Here is a 24,717-nt window from a genome sequence, read left to right on the forward strand (position 1 = left end):
AGCGCTGGAGGACAAATTGCACTTTCTGTGTCATAGATCTATCTCTATGTCAGAAGTACATTACCCCAACTGAGCTCCCGAGGTCGCCTAGTGAGAGATAATTCCGACCCCTGCTGAGAGGGAAGAGCCCGACTACAGGAGCCCCCTTCCATTCATCACAAGGAAATCGTTTAAAGCCTCTTCCCTTACAGTTACTCCTGTGTTGTTTTTCTCACAACCTCATAACCAGTTAGCAGCAGCGAAGGGCCTTCTGCAGATATCCAAATCTGTTTTCCCTTTTCTTTCGATTCACAGGATGCAGAAACGAAGGTCTGGGGTTCATTTAAGCGTCTAAATCTTTCACGTCCTCTTCTAGGACACGTTTCCCGCGATACTGTCTCAACTTTGTATAGCTTTCTATTTATATTATGATACTGTTTGAAATGGCAATTTTTTCCAACAAACATCAATCTGTCAGCCAGGAGGCCGCTGTTCGATCCCCATGTGAAACTAGAAGTCCACGCTGACGTCACTTGCGTATGTCAGTAATGGAACCTCTGAAGTTATTTGAACCCAAACAACGATCTTTTCCTAAACCTAAATAAGTCGTTTTGTTGCCAAAACACAACTTCCTGATTCTCTTGTGAAGGCGGAAGTTTATTTTGAAAAGCCTGTATACGTGCAACGAGCGTAAATTGACACGTGTTGCTGGCTTTCGTAGGAAAACCCACGAACAATGAGTGACCTTTCATAAGATATCATGCGAACCGTTGTATGAGGACCACTGCATTACATGATCACATTGAAGCTCTTGCGGACCACTTTCCAGTCTGGCGCCGTCTCCACTGTAGAAGTATTATTAAGTTCCAATCTACCTACTGTTCTCTCCACGTAACACAAATAACGCCCCTGGCAATCTGGAGAGTCTGCCTCATTATCATATTTATTTAAAGTATCGTATGACCCATTTCATTCTGACATGGGTTCCTCTCGTCATGACTGAGTGGTCCCATATTTAAGGGACATCTCCAGAGATGCTGCTGTGCATGATGGGAACATTACTTTTAAGCGTACTCCCAGGCCTGTCCTGAAATGAAACAAAGAAACTCTTCTCCTGTGCCGAACTAAGCATTTTTTTTAGGTTACAATACTTTATTATTACAGATACATACAAAATTCTTTCTATGTTGGAAATCCAACTCACACGATCAATGATCTGTCATGTAAGCAATACGAGATGAAACACGAAAGATGTTTGCCTGTCTGCCGGTGATACAGTATATGGAGTCGCGTCGGTGAAAGGAGAGGGCTGCGGTGCCGCCCTTTGTAACGTGACCGCTCTAATGGACCACATCTGATAAATGGTCCTGATTGCACCAATAACACCAGGAGAAATCTGTCCGATTGCCAGGTGTACACATCAGCGCAAGCTTTAATGGCCGTATCTGTCACTGAACGTCTCGAGCTCGTTCACAATGGCCACTGACCTGTGGCCGGTAATGGAAGATTAATAGCAGGCTACCGGTCCGTCTCTGATCGGAGTTATCGAATGCTTTCCCCTGGATACGTTTCTCAGGACTTGGCCGCGTCTGAGCTGTATTGATCTGCCGCTTGCAAATTTTATGGTTATGTTTCTTCAATTTGCACAAAGGCAAAAATATTGTTGTCTCTGCTGGCATCGGTCATTGACTTCCTGAGGATGAGTCTCCAGTCTATCTGTCCCTCGGTCCCTCGGGGGGTCGGATCCTCATCTTTTGGGACAACGTGAATGTCATCGCTGTTACTTTATCCATCTAATTGACCGTGACCTTCTCAATGCTTTACATTTTGGAACTATTTATTGACGAAGCTTTCTCTCCGGTGCTTTAAATACTGTACATGCTGATATGATACGGCTGTCTGCATTGGGGGAGCAGACCGCTGGTTTGTTGTTTCCAACTATTCAGCCCATTTCAAGCAGCAGCAGACTTCCTTGCGCTGCCTGAGTTGGGGCGAGGACTTTCTAATCGGAGTGTCTTATAGGATTTTGGAAACCAAAGCCACGGTGTTTTCCTTTGAAAACCCTATAGCCTAACCCACCCGGCCCTACAGCCACAAACTTCAGCCTCAAATTGATTTACCCTCAGCTCCGGCTGTAGCTTCAGATTTAGCTCTGCCCCAACCTGGCAACCCCGGCCCTCCATCCCCACGCTGTCTCGTTTAGCTTCATTGCGCGGGGTTTCATTACCTCTGCCTTAGTCAAATGGCTGGGAGGTCTGGACTGATATTTCAACTGAGACATAATTAATGAGATGTGCATGTCTGGTTCTCTCTCCTCTGAGCAATGCACTGTAAGACATCTGCTGGGACCAGGTTCAGGAGCGAAGGGCAGCAGGAGTCTTGTTGCAGTTACCAAAGTGCAGCAACCGGTAGAACTGTTAACAAGCTATTTATTGTTTCTGTAGTGGGGAAACAAAAGCTGCATTGAATTGGCTGAATTCTGACCGTATCTACAACTCAACGCAGTGCACAATACAGTAGATTGTTTGGATCAGGAGTGTCAAACACATCAGGGCTGAGCAAGAAAAAAAAGGAAAATAAAAAGCCTTTATTTAGTTTGTAATGGTTAAAAACACCACCTGTCAACCCCACAGGATCTTAGTGAGGGTGGACATGATATAACACGCTGGATTTCGGGGCGTTGAGACATATATCGGTCTTAATGATAACCTTGACATTTAAAAAACGTGGAATATTGATGGCATGCTTATAATACATGTAATTCAACACGTGTAAATAATCCAGCTCTTCTTAAAATCACACTTTTATACAATTATGGTGAAAGACTCTCTCCGCCTTCCTACACTGATATTTTGAGTGTAATTCATTTGCCAAAACAAAAGACACAAAACTCACAATGAAACAAAGTGAAAGATGAATTTCTATTTTGCTGATGATATTTCAATTTTTTTATCGGCAATTATTTTGGCTACAATGAAATCTGACAAGATGAACGTAAACATTGTTCTATTACAAAAAAATGCAAAGAAAAAAACAACTGTCCCAATGCCATGAAAATATTAGTAACATTAAAACAAAATAAAATACCACGAATCACATGTAATGGGATGATGCATTCCCATCAATACAATGATAAGGGTTTGTGATCATCTTTCCAGCTGAAACCATTGATTCAGTCCATCAAGTAGTCATTCAACAATAACCGATTCATTGCTCAATGAATTAAATGTGCTCCACAGTTATTCGAATATTAATCACGATCACGATTTGGGCTTCCCACAATTATATGAGCGTGATCAACTGAGATACTTGCGTTTACAATTTGCGTTAGTGCTGCAAATCACATCAAGCTCTTCCTACACTGACGCGCGAAACGAAAATCCACCAAAATTCAGGTGAAGAAAAAGTCTTATTTTGAAGCAAAGACTCGTACATTAGCATGTAAGTGAAAGCAATGCTCTGTTTATTTAAAGTGAAATTTGTTTTGTGACCAGTTGTTTCCTCTTCAAGTGCACGTTAAGGTTCCCTGGATGTGAAACTGATTCAGCACTTGGCTTCAGACTCCTTTTCAGTGAAAGGCATAACTTTTCTCATCACGTGTTAAATGCTTTGCGGTCGCAGGTCTGCACGTGTAAACGTTGAATTCTGTCCACATTGCTCTCGGCTAGTCAGAGCTGGAAATGGCGAGACTCGGCATTGTATTTCCTGAACGTAAAGCCAGCAGCGGTGCTAAAAGGTGGGGAGGGAGAGCACCAACAGGCAGAACCATGTTTTATTCAGCGTAGGCTGTGTAGGCTGCTGCACAGTGTCGTTGTTTTGCTCACGTATTGTATTTGTTTAAAGCTCTGGAAGCAGAGTGACAAACACCACAATTACAACAAAGCACAATGTTTTTTTTGCACAACTGTGTAATGATGGCTCTGGCACTGCAGAGCAGCATAATTGTATTTAGAAGCAGCTTTCTGGCTCCTGATCAACAACTGTTTTCAATTGTACCACTTGACACAGTGTCTTCAAATGAGCGACTCCAGCCCAGATACTCAAACAATGACTTGAGGTAACCACACAATAGCTTTTGTGCTTGTCTATTCCTACTGGTGTTGAGGTGAATTCTATTAAGTGAATGAGTCGGAGGATGTAGAGGTTGTGTGGTCTTGATCTTCATAAAAAAACAATTTAGAAAAGTGTCTTTAAGACTCAAGAATATGTTTTTTTTATTTATATATTTATTAGGTTATTTGTGCAATTTTAAGTGAGCAGGGTTGGGAGATCTTCTCCACCAGCAGCATAGTTAAAGACATAACACATGGATGACCTTTAGCTGCTGAGATTCCATCCCATTATCGCCTGCCCACAGTTGGCATGTGTGCTTAAAAGGTGTGTTTTCGCTTTCACGGCGGCCATTTAACGGACAGTTTTCCCTGCCAAGTCTCAAGCAAACACAGTTCCCATTATCTTCCATTGTCACAGCACAACAACAGTCCAGATGTTTTTGCGCAGATTCAAAATAAGCCATTAACAATTGCGAGGTGCAATTTAATTCGGACGGGCTTTAATAAGCACCCATCTCGGACCGGAACTGGGTGAACTTGACGACAGCGGCGGACAGCTGCCTCCGATACATTTGAACTGCCATGCTAACGATGTGCAGTGGGTGGTGATGCACCGAGACATTCCACATGGCTCTGCCGCGGTGTGAGAACGGATCGTCTCTTTCAGATGACATCGAGCCACGTCTTCAATGTGTTGCACTGTGAGCCGTCATCCTGAAGAGAATGCATAACCCTTCACAGATTCTTTTTTTTCTTCTTATTTGCAAAGTCTTTTTTTTCCCTCAGACGTCTCACGTCGCGGGTCTGACATTGACAACGCTGTCAAAGATTACCGTCGGACAATACGCCCAGAGCTACAGTGCCGGTCTTAAACAGCGATGTCGGTTAAGATGCTCAATAATTGAGGAAACAATCCTTATTATTTCGCTTTTTCCTCCCCTTGAATTTGTCCTCCTGTTGTTGTTTTTCCCCACGCTGGTTGCTTGAGTGAAGCGACGTGCCAGTGGGTGACAACACCCAGAAAAATATGGTTAACATGTTTCATGTGACACTTCAATTTCCTCTCTGTCAATCAGCGCAGCTGCTGTATCTCTCTTATTGCTCTGCGAGACTGACAGCTCATGATAGATCTGGTTCTGGGTTTCACGGCAGAAACGTGTGATTACATGAATGAGCACGCAAACACATGCGTGTATGCAGGTGACTACATTCACGCGCTCGGACTAGAATAACTTCACCTTGACGAGTCGTTTGATTGAGTCCTAACACGAGAAAGACACATACTGAGACAATGTCATGAGTGTATTTTTATCCTGGACTAAATGTTGTTTTTTTGCAGTGTACAAAAGAGCAGCCCTCATCATTTATGGCAACACGGCTGCTTCTACAATAATCTGAAATTCCCTGAAAATTGATTTTGTTTCCAGTAAATCCTGCAGAAATCTGGGCATGGAAGTGATGACTCCCGGGGCCCTCCCGGGGCCCTCCCTTATGCCCGCTGTGGCCTCGGAGAGATTGTCGTAAAAATGGCGCGTCCGGAAGAGACAGCCGGCGGCGTTGCTGAGTCGACATCCCCACTGTGTCCTCGAGTAGTCCATTAGCTCTACCTGCCCCTTTTCTCCCCAGGATCGCCACAGCACTAAATGAAGCCAGGCATATTTTCATCTTCCTGACAGCCTGGCTGCGGCTGCAGCCATGGGCGGTGGAGGTCTGTGTCAGCCTGCACATTCTGCCACATTGCTGTTTGGCAGGATTGGCCCAGATGCTGATCCACAGCCCACCATATCATTCATACTGGACTTTGCAAGGGGGGGGGGAGAGTTGTGGTCACCTTTGCCTTATGAAGTCAGTACAATGCTTCTGCTTTGGAGAAAGAATACATTCTTGAACGCCTTAACTGTTTTATTTCTCGGAGGCTGAAGTGCTCTGGAGGCAGACATTGGAATTTAGTTTGGTTCAAATGAAATCGAAGATGCCAAAGCCCAGATGAAAAGGCAAGAGGTGAGCTCATGTTTCAAGCTCAAGCTGCTAGCTGAAAAATAAACAGTTGTCCACGTTCGCCAGTTGACCTCCGAGTTCAAATGAGCGATACAGTATCTAGGCAACATGAGAAACTACTCCAGGAGCAGTGAGAGGAAGTTTCTCCACAATCCTGCACTTGTGTACGTCCTCGGAGTTCATCCTCTGGACCTATACTGCGTGCGCTGATCTGTGATTCCCTTTGTGAATGTTATAGTGCTGTTTTGATGGCAAAATGATCTCAGCTCAAAGTCCATTTACTGGCTTTTTTTCTGGAACTTTCAACTGCATCCCATGCTCTTCATCAGCGGATGGAGTTTGCTCAGTTTGAGTGAAGCCAGCTGATTTCTGCGTCTCTTGGCTCAAGACAGAATGATAGAAATCTGTGTGTATCCATGCAGAGAGGATCTCCGGATATGTATTACAATGAAACAGCGCACTCTAAAAACCATCAACGAATAGTAACTGAACAAAACGGTCAAATTATTGGACATCATGGCACTTTGGGCATTATTGATTGTACACGCTGAGTGCGAGCAGCCCTTTTTTGCTTCACTTGTAATCATTTAATCTGTTGTTAGTGTACAAATATTGAATATTGCAGCTTCAACCTCCCCACTCCTCATTTCCCCCTTTAGTTTAACCTTACTTCACACTGTACAACACATTCACCAGTATATTATGAATGCCATTTGATCCATTATGAAACTACAAATATTGATTAGCGCAGCCTAAACCTCCCTCACTCCTTCTCTCCTTTAGTCTGTTTAAATAAATAACATTCTTACTCCACACTCTGCGACAAATTAACCAGAATGTTATGTTTCGCCTTATCCCAGCACATGAAGCGTCATTTAATCCATTATTAATCTACAAATATTGATTTGGTGCAGCTAGAAATCATCACAAGTATCCGAGAAAACAGCCACGCAAAGCTCTCTGGATGGCGCCGTTGCTTATTTGCTTATGTGGGGCTAGGACGCACATGCCGTTCTTTACTCATCAGCAGACGAGGCTGGCTTAGTGCACCGTGACATCGTGAAGTTTACTGAATGCACGCTGAAGAAGACGTGACTGCGCTCCATATGCTCACACTGCATACAGCTCATGTATAAATGAAAACAAAACAAAAAAAGTCGATGCACTTTTATTCATATTCTGATAAAAGTTCTTTCACTGCCATTTAAGTTTGCTGCTCATATAACTGCACAAAAGCATTGCTCCCCCCCCCCCCCTCGCTCAGAACAATTAGAGTTAACCCAACCATCTGCCTCCAGAGCAGCTCTGCCTCTGAAAAATGTTTTCAGAACAAAAAACTCCAATCTGCAGAATGAATGCCACCCCTCAACACACAGCTATACCTGGAGTGTTTATGTGCATTTTGAAGCTGCAGATGCCGGGGGAGAAAGCTTTCAGGGGTGTGGAGGAGTTGGCGCAGCGGCTCAATCTTAAACCACAGTGGCCTGTACAAAAGCTAACCGCCCACCCGAGTTAAATATACATTTGAATGTGTCTGTTTGCCAAAAAAATGACTGAGGGAAAACGGTGAAAAGAAAATAATGCGTGCTGCCAAGAGCCATGCGTGTCATTGTGTCACTCTTTTGTGCAGTGTGTATTTAACAGAGGCAAGCACACTCCACTGCTTTTTGCGAATAATTTACTGTTCCTTCTCTCAGAGAGCTCATGCGAAAATGTGGTAATTGTGTTTCCCATAATGCATCTGCATCCACTGTCGTGTCTTTCTTAGTTTTGAACAATGTGAAAACAAACCCAAAATTAACTTTGCGAGGCACAAAGGCCACATCCACTCCCGTCCACTGCGGGTTTTTTCCACTCAACAGTCAAGCTGTCAGTCAACAGAGCGAAATAATTCTACCGAGTATACTGCCGTTATAGCTTTCCTCTCCCGCCACTGCTCTCCTGCCTCCTGTTTAGGCTGGCGTTTGTGTAAAAGTAAACCCATGTCCAAGACCTGCTCTTAAAATATGTTTTACATTTTTATTTTATTTTTTATTATTTTTTATTAAATTTTTTAATTTTCTCTGTGTAGATAATTTATTGACCCTTGGGTCACATTGTGTTTTTTTATGCTTTTAAATGTCTGCTCTGTTAAGCACTTAGTGATACTACTGTCTGTGAAAAAGCGCGATATAAATAAAATTCATTCATTCAAAATTCATCCTTCACTTACAGCTCTAATTCCCTCCGTGGTGATATTGTTCGGAGTCATGGTAAAGTCGGTGCGGCTGTGAAGGAAGCAGGTGCTGAGAGTCAGAGTGTCATCCCCTCTGGTGTGCGGTCGATAATGAGACCGGGAGATGCGGCATGAATAACTCCGTGAACTCTTTTTTCATTTCCTTAATCTCTGCCCACAGGCCAGTCCAGTAACACTGAGTCATTCTTTTCCATCAGTCTTCTTGCTACTTGATCACACATATCGCCTGCTATGGAGTAGGATAAGGGAAGACAAATCCACTGCACAAATGAAAAAAAAGATACGCTCAGTAATTCAATATCTTTAATGAAGGTGGTGAACAACTCTCCTTGTTAAGCCCCTTCTAGGATGATTAATTGCAGGTTTCCTTGCAAGTTCAAGCCCACAAGCAACTTGTGGCTTCAGGCTACCAGACGATAGAGGTATATGTGGCAGGACAAGCGCTGCCTCCGCTTCGGGCTTTGACCAAGCACAATGAGGCTCACAAAGGCGCATTTTCTTTTTATTGCCTTTCCTCATTCTCTTCCCCTTAATCTGGCCACCAAGCCGACTCCCCACTGCGGTTCTCTGCAGTATCCTCTTTCATAAAATCCCAGGTTTGATGTGCTTCCTGGGGACCATAGTGAGTGCTTGGCAGCGCACGCCGGGTGACTCAGCGAACACGGATTCAGCAGGCCGACACGATCGTTCCTACAGCAAGAGCCAGAAGCGAGGCTAAGCACTCACAATTGATTAAATACTTAGAATAGTGGCAGAATATACGGAGGTTCTGTTCGTGTCTCCCCACCTGCTTTTAAAAGGTTAATCTGATATCGTGACCTACTGGAGACTGTTCTATCGAAGTAGCAAGGGCTGTTTTCAAGGACTGCTGATTAATGAATCAATGATGCCATCCGTTTGGGTCGCTCCAACACAGTATTGTACACAGATGCTTCGATACTGGTGCGTACAAAAAAATGCAAATAAAATCCTTCTCTTATTATCTGTTATATTTCTTAGAAACAATGAATCTTCAAACTATTTATTCAAGTTTCTCTTTCCAATAACATAATTTTTTACAAGATTACATTTGAATAATTTACCGTCGCACAATAATCATTTTTACTGAATTGCGCATGAATGCATCACAATGTAACTCAATGCAACCTCGGTTAACGTTAGCGCTGTTATTCAGCCCATACAGCTAACCTTATAGCTTTCCTTCTGCCGGTTTCAACAGATATTTGTTGTTCACAATGTAGCATTATCAGGGAGTGTTCAACCCCAGGTGTGTAGGACCGTTCTGGCAGGATGTGCGTTTCAGGCAGCTACAGTGACACGTGTTGTTGTTGTTGTTGTTATGATTATGTGATATCGGATCAGTGCATAGACACGCGTATACCCGCAGATACTGGATCTAGCATTTGCGGCAGTATCGGTGGTGTTTCCGATACTGGTATCGGTATAGATTCCTAGAAAGGGATCATTCATAGTGATGAACCTAAAGAGGGATTATCACATGAATCTGCAGCTTTCCTCAACTTTAGTGAGTTTTAAAGTCAGTTTCATCTCAGTGTTTAGTTTCAGCAGACAGATGAACATAGTGGAGCATTTAGCAGCCAAAGAGACTCATATTTTCCTCATGAGTTGGAGAACAAAAAAGTAATTTAGCTTTTATTAATTAAAGCTAACCCACCATTCATTGTGATCAACTGCAGCCCTACTTAAGCAGAGAACGACAAATAAAGCAAAAACAACTTAAGTTGTTAAATATATTTGGTTTAGACATCATTTGAATGACTATTATTGAGATGTCCCAGTACAGTGTTAATGGACACTTGCCGGCCATTAAGAGTATTTTTCATATAAACGGTCTATAAAAATGACCTACATGTTATGCCAATGATGTCGCAATTATTTACAGCCATAATTGCTTCATCTGTAATGTTACAGCTTTTGCCTCGAGACACACTTCGAAGGAATTAACAATTAGATACTTTGTTTTGTATTTTTATATCTCGTTTCAGTTATTAGTCTTTAACTGTAAAAAAAAAAAGAAGAGATTACAGCTCCTGTGACTTTCACTCTAATTTGTGTCTCCGCCATCCAGCACAGGGGGCATGGCTGTGGGATTTCCTTGCTCCAATGATGAAGTAGTTTAGAAAATGTCAAGGGCTTACTGAGGACTCAGTTCGTAGCCGTGAAACACGAGGACAGCCCCTCGACAGAGACACTCACTATGAGAGGGAACGTGAAAGAGCATGTGTGTGTTTAATTTGCGCTGCTTTGCTCTCGCACGTTCCCCTCTCTCATTATTTATTTAGTCAGAGTACACTCGTAAGCAGTGTGACCTTTTAGCAAAGACCTCGATGAAGTGGCTTGTGTTGCCCTAAAATGCTTCATTCATACTCGGAGAAGCGATGATGATCCCCGGTGTCATAACCTGTAAAACCACACGCCAAGCCACGGCAGAGGAGTCGCTCCACTCGTAGCTCCACTGCAAATGACAATGAGAGAGGAAATGTGTATGAAAACAATATGGGCTCCTTTCCCGGCAATTAGTCTTGACTGAATCGATGAGCGGCCGGATTGTCTTGCTTTTCAGCACTGCTCCTGGCTCGCAGATGATATTGGTATTGGTCCACAAGTCATTTCTGCGAAATTGATATCAGATTTGTTTAGAAAAGGTCTTTTGCAGGGGTCTCTCGAATCCAATGCTTGTGGTAGAAATGTAGCCTCTCAGATTAAGTGCCTCAGCTGCATGTTCACCTCCATCTTTGGAGACATTTCAATGGCGATACAGGCTGAGACATTGTTAAAAGGGGAGGGGTGGCGGTGTCCGTTTACCCAGGAGAGAGCCGGTGTAATCCATCAGCCTGGCCGCTGCCCGTTCAGCACAGCCAGCCCCAGCTGCCTCCTGCTAACCACCCCTCCACCTCCCACCCCTCTATCAACATCTCTCTTTCTGTCATGATCTGCCTCTCCAGACTCGCTGTGTACCAACACTGTGCACTAAAAGCTTCCCTACATTTTATAATTCATGCCTCATCATATAATCAGCAGCTGATCTAACCGCTAACAACAGCAGAGAGAGAAACCATACAAATATTGAATGTTAAGCGATGCATTATACACATGCTGCCTTGCAGGCCACTAACCAGAAGGTGTGATCTGTGTGTGTTCTGCGGGAATATACATCTTCTCTACCTTGTATGTGGCACGAAACCCATTTGTTTCCGATTGAAGATGTAAATCTTTTTTTTAAAAAAGGGTCACAAATACAGTTTTTAGAATAGGATAAGAAGGTTTCTGAAACAGCTAGTGCATTTGCGGGGGACTATTTTCAGTGGTGGATTGCTACACGTACTGCACCGGGGCAGTCTGTGGAATTACCTCAATAAAGAGCTCAATATGTGGTGTTTAAAATGAGTCATAGGTAAAGACAGAACATAAATATCTGAACGAATGCTCTATATCTGTCATTGTTTGTGGTCTGATCATTGGAAAGATAATGGGTAACATGGCTGTGGTCTTTTTTTTACCATTAGCTGCCAAAGTTAGCTAGCTAGCTGCGCAACAACCAGACGAACACATTGTAACAATTATAATGTAGTCAGATCATGATAACGCCAAGAGAAAAAATAATTCAGCTCCTGAACTACATCGTGGTTCCACTCTAGAATTAACCATTCATGGGTATATATTTCCTAATTAGCTACCTCAGATGAAAACCATGCCCCCCCCCCCCCCCACACACACTTTGGATGAAATCTCTTTGGTTTCCTGTCCTGGTGACAGTCCACCACTCCGACTCTTTCTGCTAAATTTAGCACCGGTGTGTCAATTTCCAAGTGAAAGCTGCACAGAAAAGTGAAGAATGCTTTCAGTGTGTGTGTGCTTGGAAACAGGAGTTCAGTGGGTATCAATCTCTTGTCCATTCAAGGATATCTCTTACTGTAACTCTATCTGCCGCCATGGGACACTGAGTCGGCGCTGAAGTACCTTTCGCTGTGTTGTCCAAACCTTGTCCGAGGAGTACATATGTGAAGGAATGTAATTCTCTCGGTCCTGCAAGGAGAAAAGATCCCAGAATGCCATCGGTTGAGAGGTGGTCATGCACACAAGTAACCACTGAGAAGATTGAAAACCTTCAGACCAAAGCTTCATCCTCCAGACAAATGACATAGCCAGAAAACGTATCCCATACAACTTATTATGAAGAACTATGAGCGCCAAGAGAAATGATCGGACTCGCTGTATTAATATTTGATCAGTGTGAAATCATTTTAATCTCCTTTTTGTAATTAAACTTTTGACAGTCATGTAATGGAGGTTCGGCAAAAGAAATGTGGAAAATATCACATTAACTATTTAATTAGTTCCCAAACTCATTAGAGAGTTTCTGCACATACGTTATAAATCCGGTGATTCGAGTGAGGGTGACACTGTGGGTCATTTCAAACAGGAAAAAAGAAAAATGTTTTGTCCTTTTATGTGTCAAGCTTCAACAATGAAGCTAAGTACAAATAAATAATGTCTTCTTAATTAAGAGCAAAAAAGAAGACATTGATAGACAGATGCTCAGGCATTGAAGAGCGTAATGATCTCCTCCTCCTCAGTTGGGACAACCTGTCACAGGGCAACAGGAAAAAGAAATGGAGTCTGTTCAACAAACACAAAATAGAGCTGTTGGTTTTCCCTTGCCCTGCGGAGTCGAGTTCACGGTCAAAACATTTTTCGTTCAGCGAGCGTCTATAAACTGAGCGCCTGAGATTTGTCCCGCTGTGTATCTGAGAGCTTAGATCGTGACATCTTCCACATGCCAGTTATGACATTTTACATTTTCAGCCAATGCTTGAAACTTAAGTGCAACAGCAGAATAAGATTCGGTTCCCCAGACCACAAAAAAAAAAGATATATATATAAATAAATCACAAGCAACCACAAATAAGGAGCACACGTTTTGGAGCCTTAGCGGCATTGAAATATTCAGGTGACCAAGTTTTCTTCCCTCATAGGACATATTTGATCCGTGCAGCTGGCCTAAGCAGCTCTGTTGAGGCGGTGTGGAGTCACTCTTCCCTCCTCACAGCCCTCTGAGACTCATTAGGACCTCCCTCACAACTGTAAAGCTCGTCATGGACTCCCTGAGCAGGAAGACCGGGATCCTCTACGCTCCAAAAAATGTCTGACTCCTGTTTAATCAAGACATGTTCTGTTAGATCTCATGTCTTCTTTTACATTTCTTCCATTGAAGTCTTTCCCAAGCAGCTACTTTCTGCACACGAACGGGTCAAAGTCAAATACATGAGTAGTATTTTGTTCGGAGCAATTATGCATTCTTCACAAGCCATTACAGAACGGATGCCCTTATCTTTAATGGGACTCTTGAGTTAATGTAAGGTGCTTTGAGGATGTGAGCAGGCGAAGTAAAGTAAACAGTCCCATTGACACGAGCGACTATTTGACTACGTTATTGTAAGCTTGGCTGCGACTTCTGACAGTCATTTGAAAACCTCCTGAATACTAAAATCATCTGCAATTTATTAACATCACAGTGAGCGTGCCTTTTATAAACACCTGCACAATTCTACTGCATTCATAATAAGAAGTAAAAGGAACGGTTTATTTATTATTTAAACAGGATTTGGTGAAAACGGAGTGTAATTTCACAATCAAAATGTATACATTTAAAAAAAACGCAAACTTTCTTTTCATTCATCCATTTTCACATCATCTTGACTAAAGTGTTGCAGCAAGATGTTTTATCTGATTTGGCTTCCTTCCTGTTTTTACTGTAGAGGATCTCTTAAGAAAATTCTGAATTCTGAAATTATTATTTAAAACAAAGTGTAAATTTCAAGTGTTGGATCGTTACCATTCATATGTGTTCTACTCGGGTGTTTTAGCCATGCTAGCAGCTTAGCTTCTAGGGATGACAATGTCTGTTGTTGGGTTGTTTGGTTCATCACTTTGGTCCAGAGTGAGATATCAGCGTGTTAGCAGAGTCATCGCAATCATCTCGCCAACATTCTGCTCAAAGCAACACTTAATCGCAGCCTCAGACTCTCAAAAGTGAAAATGAATTCAAAGATCTTTTGGCTTTCTGAAAGAGCGTACGATGAGTTAACATTTTTCGCACGATGCAATACTCTTGTCATGCGTATGTGAAGAATCCAGCATGTGTGCACCAACTAATGCTAACAGACAGAAGCTATTTCTGCTGTCTCAGTGGAGGCTGGAAGATAAATGACTGTAACAGCTTAAGAGCAGGAAGCGGTGTCGCAGTGTTTTATCAATCTCCTTTAGGAATTTACCTTTTTCGAAACAAGCTTTCTCACTAATAAGCTAACAATCCACTGAACGTCCACTGGTTGAAGGGTTGATGCCCAGCTCCTCTTTTCCACACGTCAAAGCGCCTTTCGTGCAAGACACTGAACCCCAAACTCCCGATGGTTTGACTGAAAATGAGCGGAAGTGTTTCCGCCTCTTTGAGGAGCTGACATGGATCCACGTTCATGTTTCGTTAGGAAACACAATGAGCAACCTGTAATGGAAGAAAGTTGGAAAGACGGGACAGATTCAGGCGTCTGCATCCAACGTGTGATCATGCGCTCAGCGGCATCGCCCATTAATCTCAAATACAAAACTGTCAGATAATCTCTGGTAATAAAACAACAGAGGATGTATTCGTAGAGCTGATCCAGGGAGTCTTTGCCAGCGCCTCGCCGTTGTTGCCAAACACTGTGTAGACATGAGTGCATCTCCGCTGGAGAACATCAAGCGCTTTATTTCATTTGCGAGATTGATCTTTTTGTTGTCGGATTTGCTCGATGCTCACTACTACCATGCAAAGATGACAAACTGCAATCTAATTGATTTGGCTCAGCTAGGAGCAGGAGGCCGACCGAGCTTCAGAGGACAAGCGGTGCGTTTGCTTAACGCCGCGCTGGAAGATTTTAGAAAATAATATGCATGTGATGATATCATAACCACACTTTAATGCCTCTCTAATGCGCGCTGACTTAGTGTGGAAATGAATTTCTCTATTTACCAGAATGTGAGACGGAGTGTGTGTGTGTACGTACGTCCAACCCACCGCTGAATGCTTTTAACAGGCACTTACGCGCTTTTCGTGCATTTGTCTGCAGTTTTAATTGACACGCGATGAGTAATTGAAATAAAAAATGAAGGAGGTCTGGTTATGATGATTCAGTGTATTTTGATAATGCACCCTGAGATGAGGCCCAGATAATGATGTACATTAAGCGGCGCAGTTTTCATTTTCATCCTCGAATCTCCCCTCCCCCCCTCCCCCAACACCCTTTCACAGCCTAATGACACTTTTATGGGAAACTTCATTAGGCAAAGGGATGTCGAACCGATAAACATCGGCTCGTGTTAATTCTGGGATGAAGTGGCCTTGCTGTGGTCCTTTCATGTTAATGTCCAGGTTTATACTAAAGGTTGGGGTGTGACCAGATGGATGATTTGTTGTTAATTCACTCATGTGTGAAAGGATTTATCTTTCCATCCTTTTTCTTTCCCAGCTGTTCATTCGGGGGCATTGGTCCACTGGGGCTCGGTGTTTTGTTGTCCACTCACCGGTCTGCGGACAGCCTAATGAAGAGAAAGCATCACAGGCTGCACCGGCACTGCAGATTGCTAAACAAAGATGGTGATTCATCTAAGATGTAATCTGAGCACAGAACACTAAGTGGGTGTCTTCTAGTGTTAGTTCAATGCATCGGGATCACACAGGCCTTTTATTAAGGATCAGATCTCAGCCAGTCATGTGGTCCTCTTCTGTTATAATGGAGGCTCATCCTTGACCGCAGATACGTGTAAAGACCCTGCAATAATGTTCTCATTACATGTGTTATTTATTGATTTATTGAGCCTCCTCTTTAATATGTATCGCAAGGTTTCACCATCATTATAGACGCAGTGGGTCACTCTGCATTAGGCTTGAAATAAAGCGGATCGACATGTATAGACGGGCCGTTACAACCTCAGCACACTTCTTCACATACTCGCCTGCATACGTTCTTTGTATCTGGAGGATTAAAAAAGTATCTGCAATAGGTGGCAGAACAGGGCAGAGTCCTCACTGCACTACACCAGATTGTATTCCTAATTTGATACATTTCCCCTTTGACACATTAAATAATCGATAAAAACAAAATGCAACAAACTGCAATGGAAACAGATTTAGAAAATAAATCATGTTGTGTTTGAAGCATGTGAGCCAATCCAGTGTGTGAACCGATGGGCTATTAGTTGTGGAGCAGGCATTTTGAACAATTTCGGGTGACTTAATAAATTGGACTTTGTGACATCGCCATTGAAGATGCACAGTTTTTTCAGGAAGTGCCCATTTCAACTTGCGTTCTTGTATGTTTTCACTTCCTGGTAGCGAGGCTCTTCACCTCAACACCAACATCAGCTTCACGATTTCAATTGACTTCTTTTCCCAAAAACAAACTAGGCCAAGAAAAGACATAGGAATAATTAAGTTTCACCAAACTTAATTATTGAAATAAATAAAAGATGCCTCGTGAAAAACATGGTATCCCTGAAGAAAACTAACTTTTTGAACAAGATTCAACAAATGTCGAACTTAAGACAGACTTTACAGTGGACAGGGTTTCGCTCAAGGCTCGCTGAGGATACGGCGCGTCTTTCGGGAACCAGCATCCTGCCATGTTGATGTTTTACTCAACACCTTCTCCAGTAAAATACTCACAGCATGGAAACCCTCATGGATCTGTCAAAGAGCAGCCACAAAAATACACGTCTGGTGATTTTAAGACAACAGAGCAGTTTGATTTCTAATCCATTGTGCAAAAACACATGTTATTATGAGAAACATTGTTAATTATGCATGTGGGAATATTACAGGAGGCTTAAGGATCAAACTCATTGCATATTCAGCAGTTTTTAGGCTACAGTTTTGAATGCTCTGATTCGCAGTCAGCAAGTTATACAGAGCGTGTCATAATATTCATTAACACACCTAACACTTCTGTTGTGAGTTGCTGGGATGCCGAGGTCAAGTTATTTATTTAATGATCAGTAGAATTAGTTTTCTCCTCTAAATATGCATTAATGGACATTTTAAATGTTTTTTTAACAGCTCAGCAAAAGTGTCCCCAACTGCCAAAAAGTCTGCTTGATCAAAGATGAAGTAAGAGCTCATACATGACGCAATATTTGCATTGCACTTCTTCATCATCTGAGGAGCATGAGGTGGGCCCAGACAAACACTTACTTTCATGTCTCGTGGATTCTTCTGAACCTTCCTGTGTCTGCCTCTGTCGACTGCTCGCTGAATATAAATACAAACGCTTATGCTTTTAAAGGACCAGTATGACGAGAGAATGCACATAGCTTTTGTAATGCAGGCAGAGAAATCCTGGAAACTTGTTAAATACTCTGACAAAAAGAAAGAAAAAACCTGACTGCCCTGATTTGACGGGCTACCGACCTGCTTGCCCATATTCTGCCTCATTGCTCGTGTCTTGGGTCTTCCACAAGCTGCTAGCTTCACAGCTGTCAGCACCAACAATAGCCATGTTGGTTGTTTATGTTCATAATTATCATTTTGGGGGCGTGGCTTTGGATGGAGGCCTGAAGGGGACTGGCTGTCGATGTTGGCGACTCTCTTGCTAGATTTAGCATCTTTTGGAGCTTGTGCTGCTTGCTAGTTTCTCAACATTAACCGATCCTGCCTTTAAACGTCTCTCAACACTTTAGGACACGAACACCGGACTCCTGGTTGAAAGTCCCGTGTTTGCTGAGTCTATTTACCTCCCCTCCTTCCCCCCCTCCCACTGTATGTGTTTTTTTCTGTTGGTCTTAATCCAAAGTCATCACACTCTCTAAGCATGTTGTCTGTAGTTACTTGTCGTCGGTATCAGATGCCGAGGGGCGTGATCAAAGCATCAGTATTTGACGCCATGGGAATGACAACGGGCTGTGATTTTTTTAATTCCCACTTGTTCAATTTTAAACCACATGTGACCCCAATATCAATGTCACATTATTGCAACAGGCACAACTCCGGATACTTGCAAGACACGTACTGTTGATGCCTTGCCCTATAAAACCTCCATCTATTACGCTTTGCTGTTTAATGCAGCTGCTCAGGATTTCATGGATGAGGACAAATTTGTAAAGCAAAATCCTCTGGCAGGTTGAGAACACTTTGATAATCTCCGTGCAAGCAAGTCTTTAAATGCACCCTGCAACTATCTTAACGATAAGCAAACAACGCAGGCCTGAGGTAGATGGAATGCTGTCACACGAAGGATGGAGCCTGTAGCAGTTCTGGCATCTTTAAGGCGAGTTGAACCCTTAAAGGCCTTAAAAACAAGCTTCAGCACTTTGAACAACCCCACCACCCAAGGGGATCTTGAAGGAACTTTAATGTTCTTACTCAACCATTTGAAATTTGTGACTCACCCCGAGAGTGACAAGAGCATTCCTAGAGATCCCATGATTTCTTTTATATTTGTCTAATGCTTTCGCCATTAGTTTGGGGGGATTAAGATCATCTGCTGCCATACGCTTCCATAAGAGGACAGGGTTGGACTTCCTCGGAGATCCATAGAACGGAGTCCCTCACTGGTTGGATGTATTTATGATGCTTCACAGGCCGGATACTGAAATGAAAGAGGCACCACTCGAGGGGTTCTGTGTCTTAATCCGTGGACATTATCTCTACACTGTAAGCTCGTTACCTCGCAGTAGAGAGCCAGGCTGGCAGGGTTTCAGGGAGAGAGGCAGAAAGGAAAGGGGAAGGAGGGAGGGGAGGGCCTTGCCCGGCCACCGAGAATGTAATCTCCAGATTAGGGGGCGAGACGAATTCCTGCTGCCAGCCTGACCTTGTCAAGGCAACGGAGAAGCCAGAGTGAAATTGAGATTTCAGGACAGGAGCGAGTCGAGGCGATATATATATATATATATATTTTTTCAGCGTTAGTGTTTCTTTCTCAAGGGTCAAAGCCTTGACACCATGATTCACGCTAACTGCGTGTGGTCACACTGGCAGCGCACATGAAATGTGTGTGGGGCAAACTGTTTCTGGCACTGACCATACTGCCTGAACCCCTCAGCGGTCTGTCAGTCGAGTGCAGTCTTTATGGGCGGAAGCAAAAACATAAAACATCTCCAAAGTAACACCGTTTGTCCAAATTTATTGAGACTCGGACATTTTCAATTTTGATCCCGTATGTCAAGACAGTGTGGATTAGTATTTATACATGGATAGAGACTTGGTTGCTCTGTGTTATACCTAGAATGTCTAAGGATTTTAAATGTGGCAGTGCTAAAATACAGATCGCTATTTATTTAGCAAGAACAAGTATTTGATGTGAATTTGCAGAGTAAAAACCCTAAAAAACTAGGTTTACATTTTTTATTTTTTCCATGTGACTTTAAAAAGATAAGATGAATAAGAAATAACATGTTCCTCTTTAATTAATAAGCAGTACAACACATGCTCACTCAATTCAATATTAAATGAGCTTCCATCTGGAATTTTCTGCCATTTTAGTTTGAATATTTCAACTTTCCGAGTGACTTCAATGTCCTTTTGATTGCGTTCATATAAGCACGTTATGCTGGATAGAAGCTGGAAAATGAGAATAATGATGTGGCATTCCTGTTTGAGCATTTCATTCATTTGACCCGTAATTGCAAAACAACAAAATAATGAGTCTGTCTGCCGCAGACGGCCACATACGGCATCAGTCGCATAAAGGAAGTGGCGGAAAGCTGCCAACTACCATTGTGCATTTAGACAAGATATATGTTTATTGCCTCAGCTTGTTGAAGCCAAAGAGAAACTCACTGTCTCCTGATTTTCAATTACATTATTTACAGAAGGAAACATACTGTGAGCTCAGCTCTTCTATGCAGGTGCATCCTGTCCGTGCTGAGCGGAAATGAATAGCGGTGCAAATTATAATAACATCCATAAAATACAAATTAATGCAATGTGTTTCTGCTGTTTTGTGACTAAGAATGCGAGCAGAATTAAGAAATGCTTCTCAACACTTAACATCAAACACAATGTAACAGTTTGTTTAATTGGAATGTCAAATGCTTCACCTATAATTGTAGCCCAAAGCATAGTCCTTAATCGTACACAAAGGCGGCTGTAACAGCTGACAGTTGGTATTTACTGCAGCTAAAGGTTTCTGTGAGATACGTACATTGCCCTGGGGCGCCGCACTTCGATAAATATCACAGTAACATAAATACCTGTAGGTTGAGCCACGAACATAAAAAAAAATGTGGCGTGGAACACAGTTTTATGTACAATTAATTCTGAAGCACAGTTCTGCTAAATTGAAGCAAGGTGCGGGGTTATAAGGTTCCTCGCCCTCTGTGAAAGGAAGCACAGGTTGGGCTTCCATTGCTTTCCATGCCGCCATGGTCTCATCCACACCCGCCGCTCACAGCATAGCAAATGGGTCATAAGATCTACGATCCAACGTCTGTGTCGAATTCAAAGTGTGAGACACAATCCGGTGTCAGAATTCCCTCGAACATTCAAAGAATCTGTGAGGTCTTGAATAATTAGTGTTTGAATCAGGTCAGACACCAGGGAGAATGTACTTCTCATTATATTTGTTCGCTGGGAACTTCACACATATTGTTTACCAAAGTGGCACCACCACTCAGAGCACCCACATCGCTTTATTAGATATTAGAAAGCTGCTTACCCAATGCTATTTTTCACATTTAAATTAAAGCAACACTTCGATGTGATTGGTAATCAGTTATGGGAAATAAAAACTATGATTCAAGTGGAAAGTAAACACGGCCTTATATTGCAATGTGAAGCAGTAATGCCAATAGTGTCCATTGATAGACTGGCGTTCTCTGCTTTCCACCCAGTGCATTTGGGTTATCCTCCACGCACTGACTGAATTTTCCGGACCTGTTTCATTGACATTAAAGGAAACGGTTCAACATTTTGATGCTATGTTTATCAAATTCTTTGCCAAGATTTCGATGACAAGATTGATACCACTCACATATCTGTGCGATGCATATGGAGCTAGAGAAAGGAGACGGTTGGCTTAGCTTAGCATAAATTCTGGTAGCAAGGGGGAAACAGCTGCAGAAGAACAGCCTAAAATCCCCAAATGTCACTTCAAACCTTTTGGTTTTTGTTACTCAGACGAAGCAAACGGTACAATTTTAGAGATGTTGGTCAGTGTATTTTTGAACTGTGAATAAAATCACGCGAGCTGTTTCCCTTAGCGTCTAGTATTCATGCTAAGCTAGGTAAACGGGCTACGGTTTAGGTAAAGAAATTATTTGTGTCAATTGCTGGTCTAATTTAGAGTCAATTTAGTTTCCATAGTTTGCATCCTTTGTCATCAATTTGGTTAAAGCTTAAAGAACAAGTTTTAATATGACAATTACAGTACAAAGGTTAAAGGGTTTATAGAGCGGAGGGTTTCACACAAAAGAGGCTCACTGACTTTAATGTGAAGGGAGTCAGAATCTTGCAGATGAAACATGCCGATTTATATTAAAACAAACTAAATAGTGTGCAGCTTAACAATCTATTAAAAGAAAAATAACAAAGCACTGCAGTAAAGCGGTAGACATTTATTCCGAGTGCATTACAGATCAGAATAATGTCCAACGCATTGACACATGATCCTATTACTGTACATGTGACTCTCCCTTACGTTCTGTAACAAGGGATGCACCCGGTGTGCAGATACTGTACTCGTGATGTATCGCGGCCCTCAACACGAAATTGGGAGACTTAATGACCCAATTGCCTCAGTCCCCATTCCCCAACGCGACTCTCCAGCACGTAGCTGAAGTCATGCATAATCCCACAAAATCTACCCAGCTTATGAATTTTAAATGGAGAGGCCTAAATCACAGAGCTGCTTTTAAGTGAATCCATTTCTAATAGAAGGGCAGACAGCTGGGATGGTGTACGGTTGTTGGATGTTGTCACCCAGAGGGGCGCATTTTATAGACGAAGTATATTTTTAATGTGTGCAAAGGTTGTAATGTTGATATAGTTGATGCACTGATCCCACTGAAACAAGAGAGGCAGATATTGTTCGTGTTTTTTGCTGAAAGGATAATCACAGTTCAACACAACCCCGGTATTACGTTACTTTTGGAGTCACCAAGTTAATTGTTCTGATCTGGGATTACCATTCAGCAACATAGTCGGCCTGTGAAGCTATGCAGAAATATGAAATTCAGCTTTTAAAGCCAATATGTCTCGGCTGCGCAGAGACCCAAATGAAATGACTCAATGAAATATTAAATTTGCAGATTCTTTCTTCAGTTCTGTTTGACTCTCTGGTCTCCGTTCTCTGGAGGACACTTGCCCTATATATTGTTTCACAGATATATACCGATTGATTGCCGTGCACCGTCTGCGTTTATCTGGACTTTTCTTCGCAGGCAAGTCGGAAAAAAATGGTTCTGTAAGCTTTGAGAAAAAACCCCCATTGAATGATTTGAAGTTGAAACACAATCTCACTCACAATCTCTCAATACATCAGAGCCGGAATGTTTTGAGGACAACGCCTGGTGGAAGGAGGAAACTCTGTCTTGGCATGTTGCTAGGCGATGCATTAATATTAATTTTTTCTTTTCTCAGAACGTGTGCACTCTCTGCCCCCCTTGGGATAAACCGAAGCTTAAAGATATCTCCATCTCACTGGTACCTCTTTCATCCTCGTTAACACTCATATCAAAAGGTTTTAATTACATTCCGCAGTATTGCTGCCGAGCTTTGTTGAGAAATCACCGTTTGCCTTAATAGTTTCCAGTTTACAGTGCTGATACGCTCAGCTTGTGTCTGATCTGGTGTCATTGAAAAAATGGGTACGTGGTATATCTGGTCGTGGGATGTGAACATGTTTGAGTTTGTCATGTTTTCAGATTGAAAAAGGGTTTATTTCACCATCACATCTGAATCTGAACCAATCAAAAATAAAGAAATCGCGATTAAAATGTGAACTGTACAGCTAAAGGATCCCGACCTCTCTGTTTTTAATCTTGTTTTCTTCTTCTTTCCATTCAACATTAGTTTTGAACACCAGGAATAAATCTGTGACTGGATTTGCCCTCTGCCTCACCCTTTCCCCTGCTGGGCTTCCAGCTTGGAGTCTTTGTCGTAACCTCCGCGCACCTCTCAGCTTGCCCTCGCTGCAAAACCATTTCCCTGGCACTGAAACACAGATGTTATCCATCTGATTAAACGGTCAAGGTTACGTCTCCAAATGCATCAGAGTCTACCTCTCCCACGAGAAGAACTGTGACAGACAACATTTTCTGGTCGCCCGGAGGTGCACGCTCCAGTGTCCTCGCCATTATTATTTTTCTGTTTACGTAAATTGGCATTTCTGCTCAAATTGAAAAGCGTTATTGTGATCGAGACTGAGCCAAAAGGTTAGACGAATGATGCTGAAGGGATCTAGTGTCCTTTGCTTACTGTGCCTAAAAGGGTTCAATCTGCAGACCAACACATATACAAATGTATCAACAACGGTTATGATAATTGGTTTCCTGTTTCAGTCTTTTAAACATTAACAGGTTCCAGGTTATCAAATACCTTTCTCTGTTTTGAAGCATTGCATTTGAAGACAACCGTTTGGGCCTTTTGAAATGTGTTGGAGCTATTCGCTGGGTGTGGTAGTCACAGCGAGGTTGCCATGTTTGGTACCATTGTTCCTTTACAGAGATTACAAAACCTGTGTTTGAAGTTGTTACAAGCCAACATGTTGAACTGTTCCACTGGTTGATCATGGTCATGTTCGTTGTCGCTACAGTCATTTTAGAGTCTTTTATATTTGCTGCTGGTCAAACCCCCGACTCATTACTTTTCCTTCTTTTTCAGAGATTGAAAAAATCCAGAAAGACGAGGACAAGGACGAGGAGAAGTTCATCGACGTCGTCATCAACAAGAACATGAAACTGGGCCAGAAAATTTTAATACCAGTCAAGCAGTTTCCTAAAGTAAGTGCTGTAGCACCACTGCCAGAGACTTCTCCCAGAATGTCAAGTGCATAGAGAGAGAATTTTAGATTGTGATATTTATAGATAATGAAGCCAACTACAGCAGCTCCGGGTTTGATTTAGATTCCTCACAAGAGCCACTTGAAACTTTTTGTTGACGCTTTAGGTTAGCAGATGTAGCATATCTGGAGGATGTCGGCTGACAGAACTGGGGTAAGGCAAGGCAAGGCAAGTTTATTTGTATCGCACATTTCAACAACAAGGTAATTCAAAGTGCTTCACATAAAACCATTAAAAGCATCAAAACACAAGGCAAAAGAAAAAGAGATTTAAAAACAATTAAGAACATTCATTAAAACATTAAAAGTAGGGTAGGACTGTATTAGGGAAGTTACTTCCTGTCCTTCTTCAGAATTGTTTTACGCTTTTGAAATGTTACGACTGTGAAGCCTCTTTCAC

At 42.4% G+C, this 24,717-nt stretch overlaps 1 protein-coding gene across 1 annotated transcript in view; it reads left to right on the plus strand.

The window, feature by feature from the left end:
* khdrbs3 (KH domain containing, RNA binding, signal transduction associated 3) overlaps positions 1 to 24,717 on the plus strand; it is a gene marked incomplete at its 5' end in the record, with an annotated part of 76,059 nt that overhangs the window by 12,491 nt on the left and 38,851 nt on the right. The window contains one exon of the mRNA XM_079288767.1: positions 24,140 to 24,258. Within this exon, the coding sequence (XP_079144893.1) occupies positions 24,140 to 24,258 (119 nt within the window). The remainder of the gene's footprint in view (positions 1 to 24,139; positions 24,259 to 24,717) is intronic.

The sequence above is a fragment of the Melanostigma gelatinosum genome, assembly GCF_949748355.1.
Source record: "Melanostigma gelatinosum genome assembly, chromosome: 17".
NCBI classification, from domain to species: domain Eukaryota; kingdom Metazoa; phylum Chordata; class Actinopteri; order Perciformes; family Zoarcidae; genus Melanostigma; species Melanostigma gelatinosum.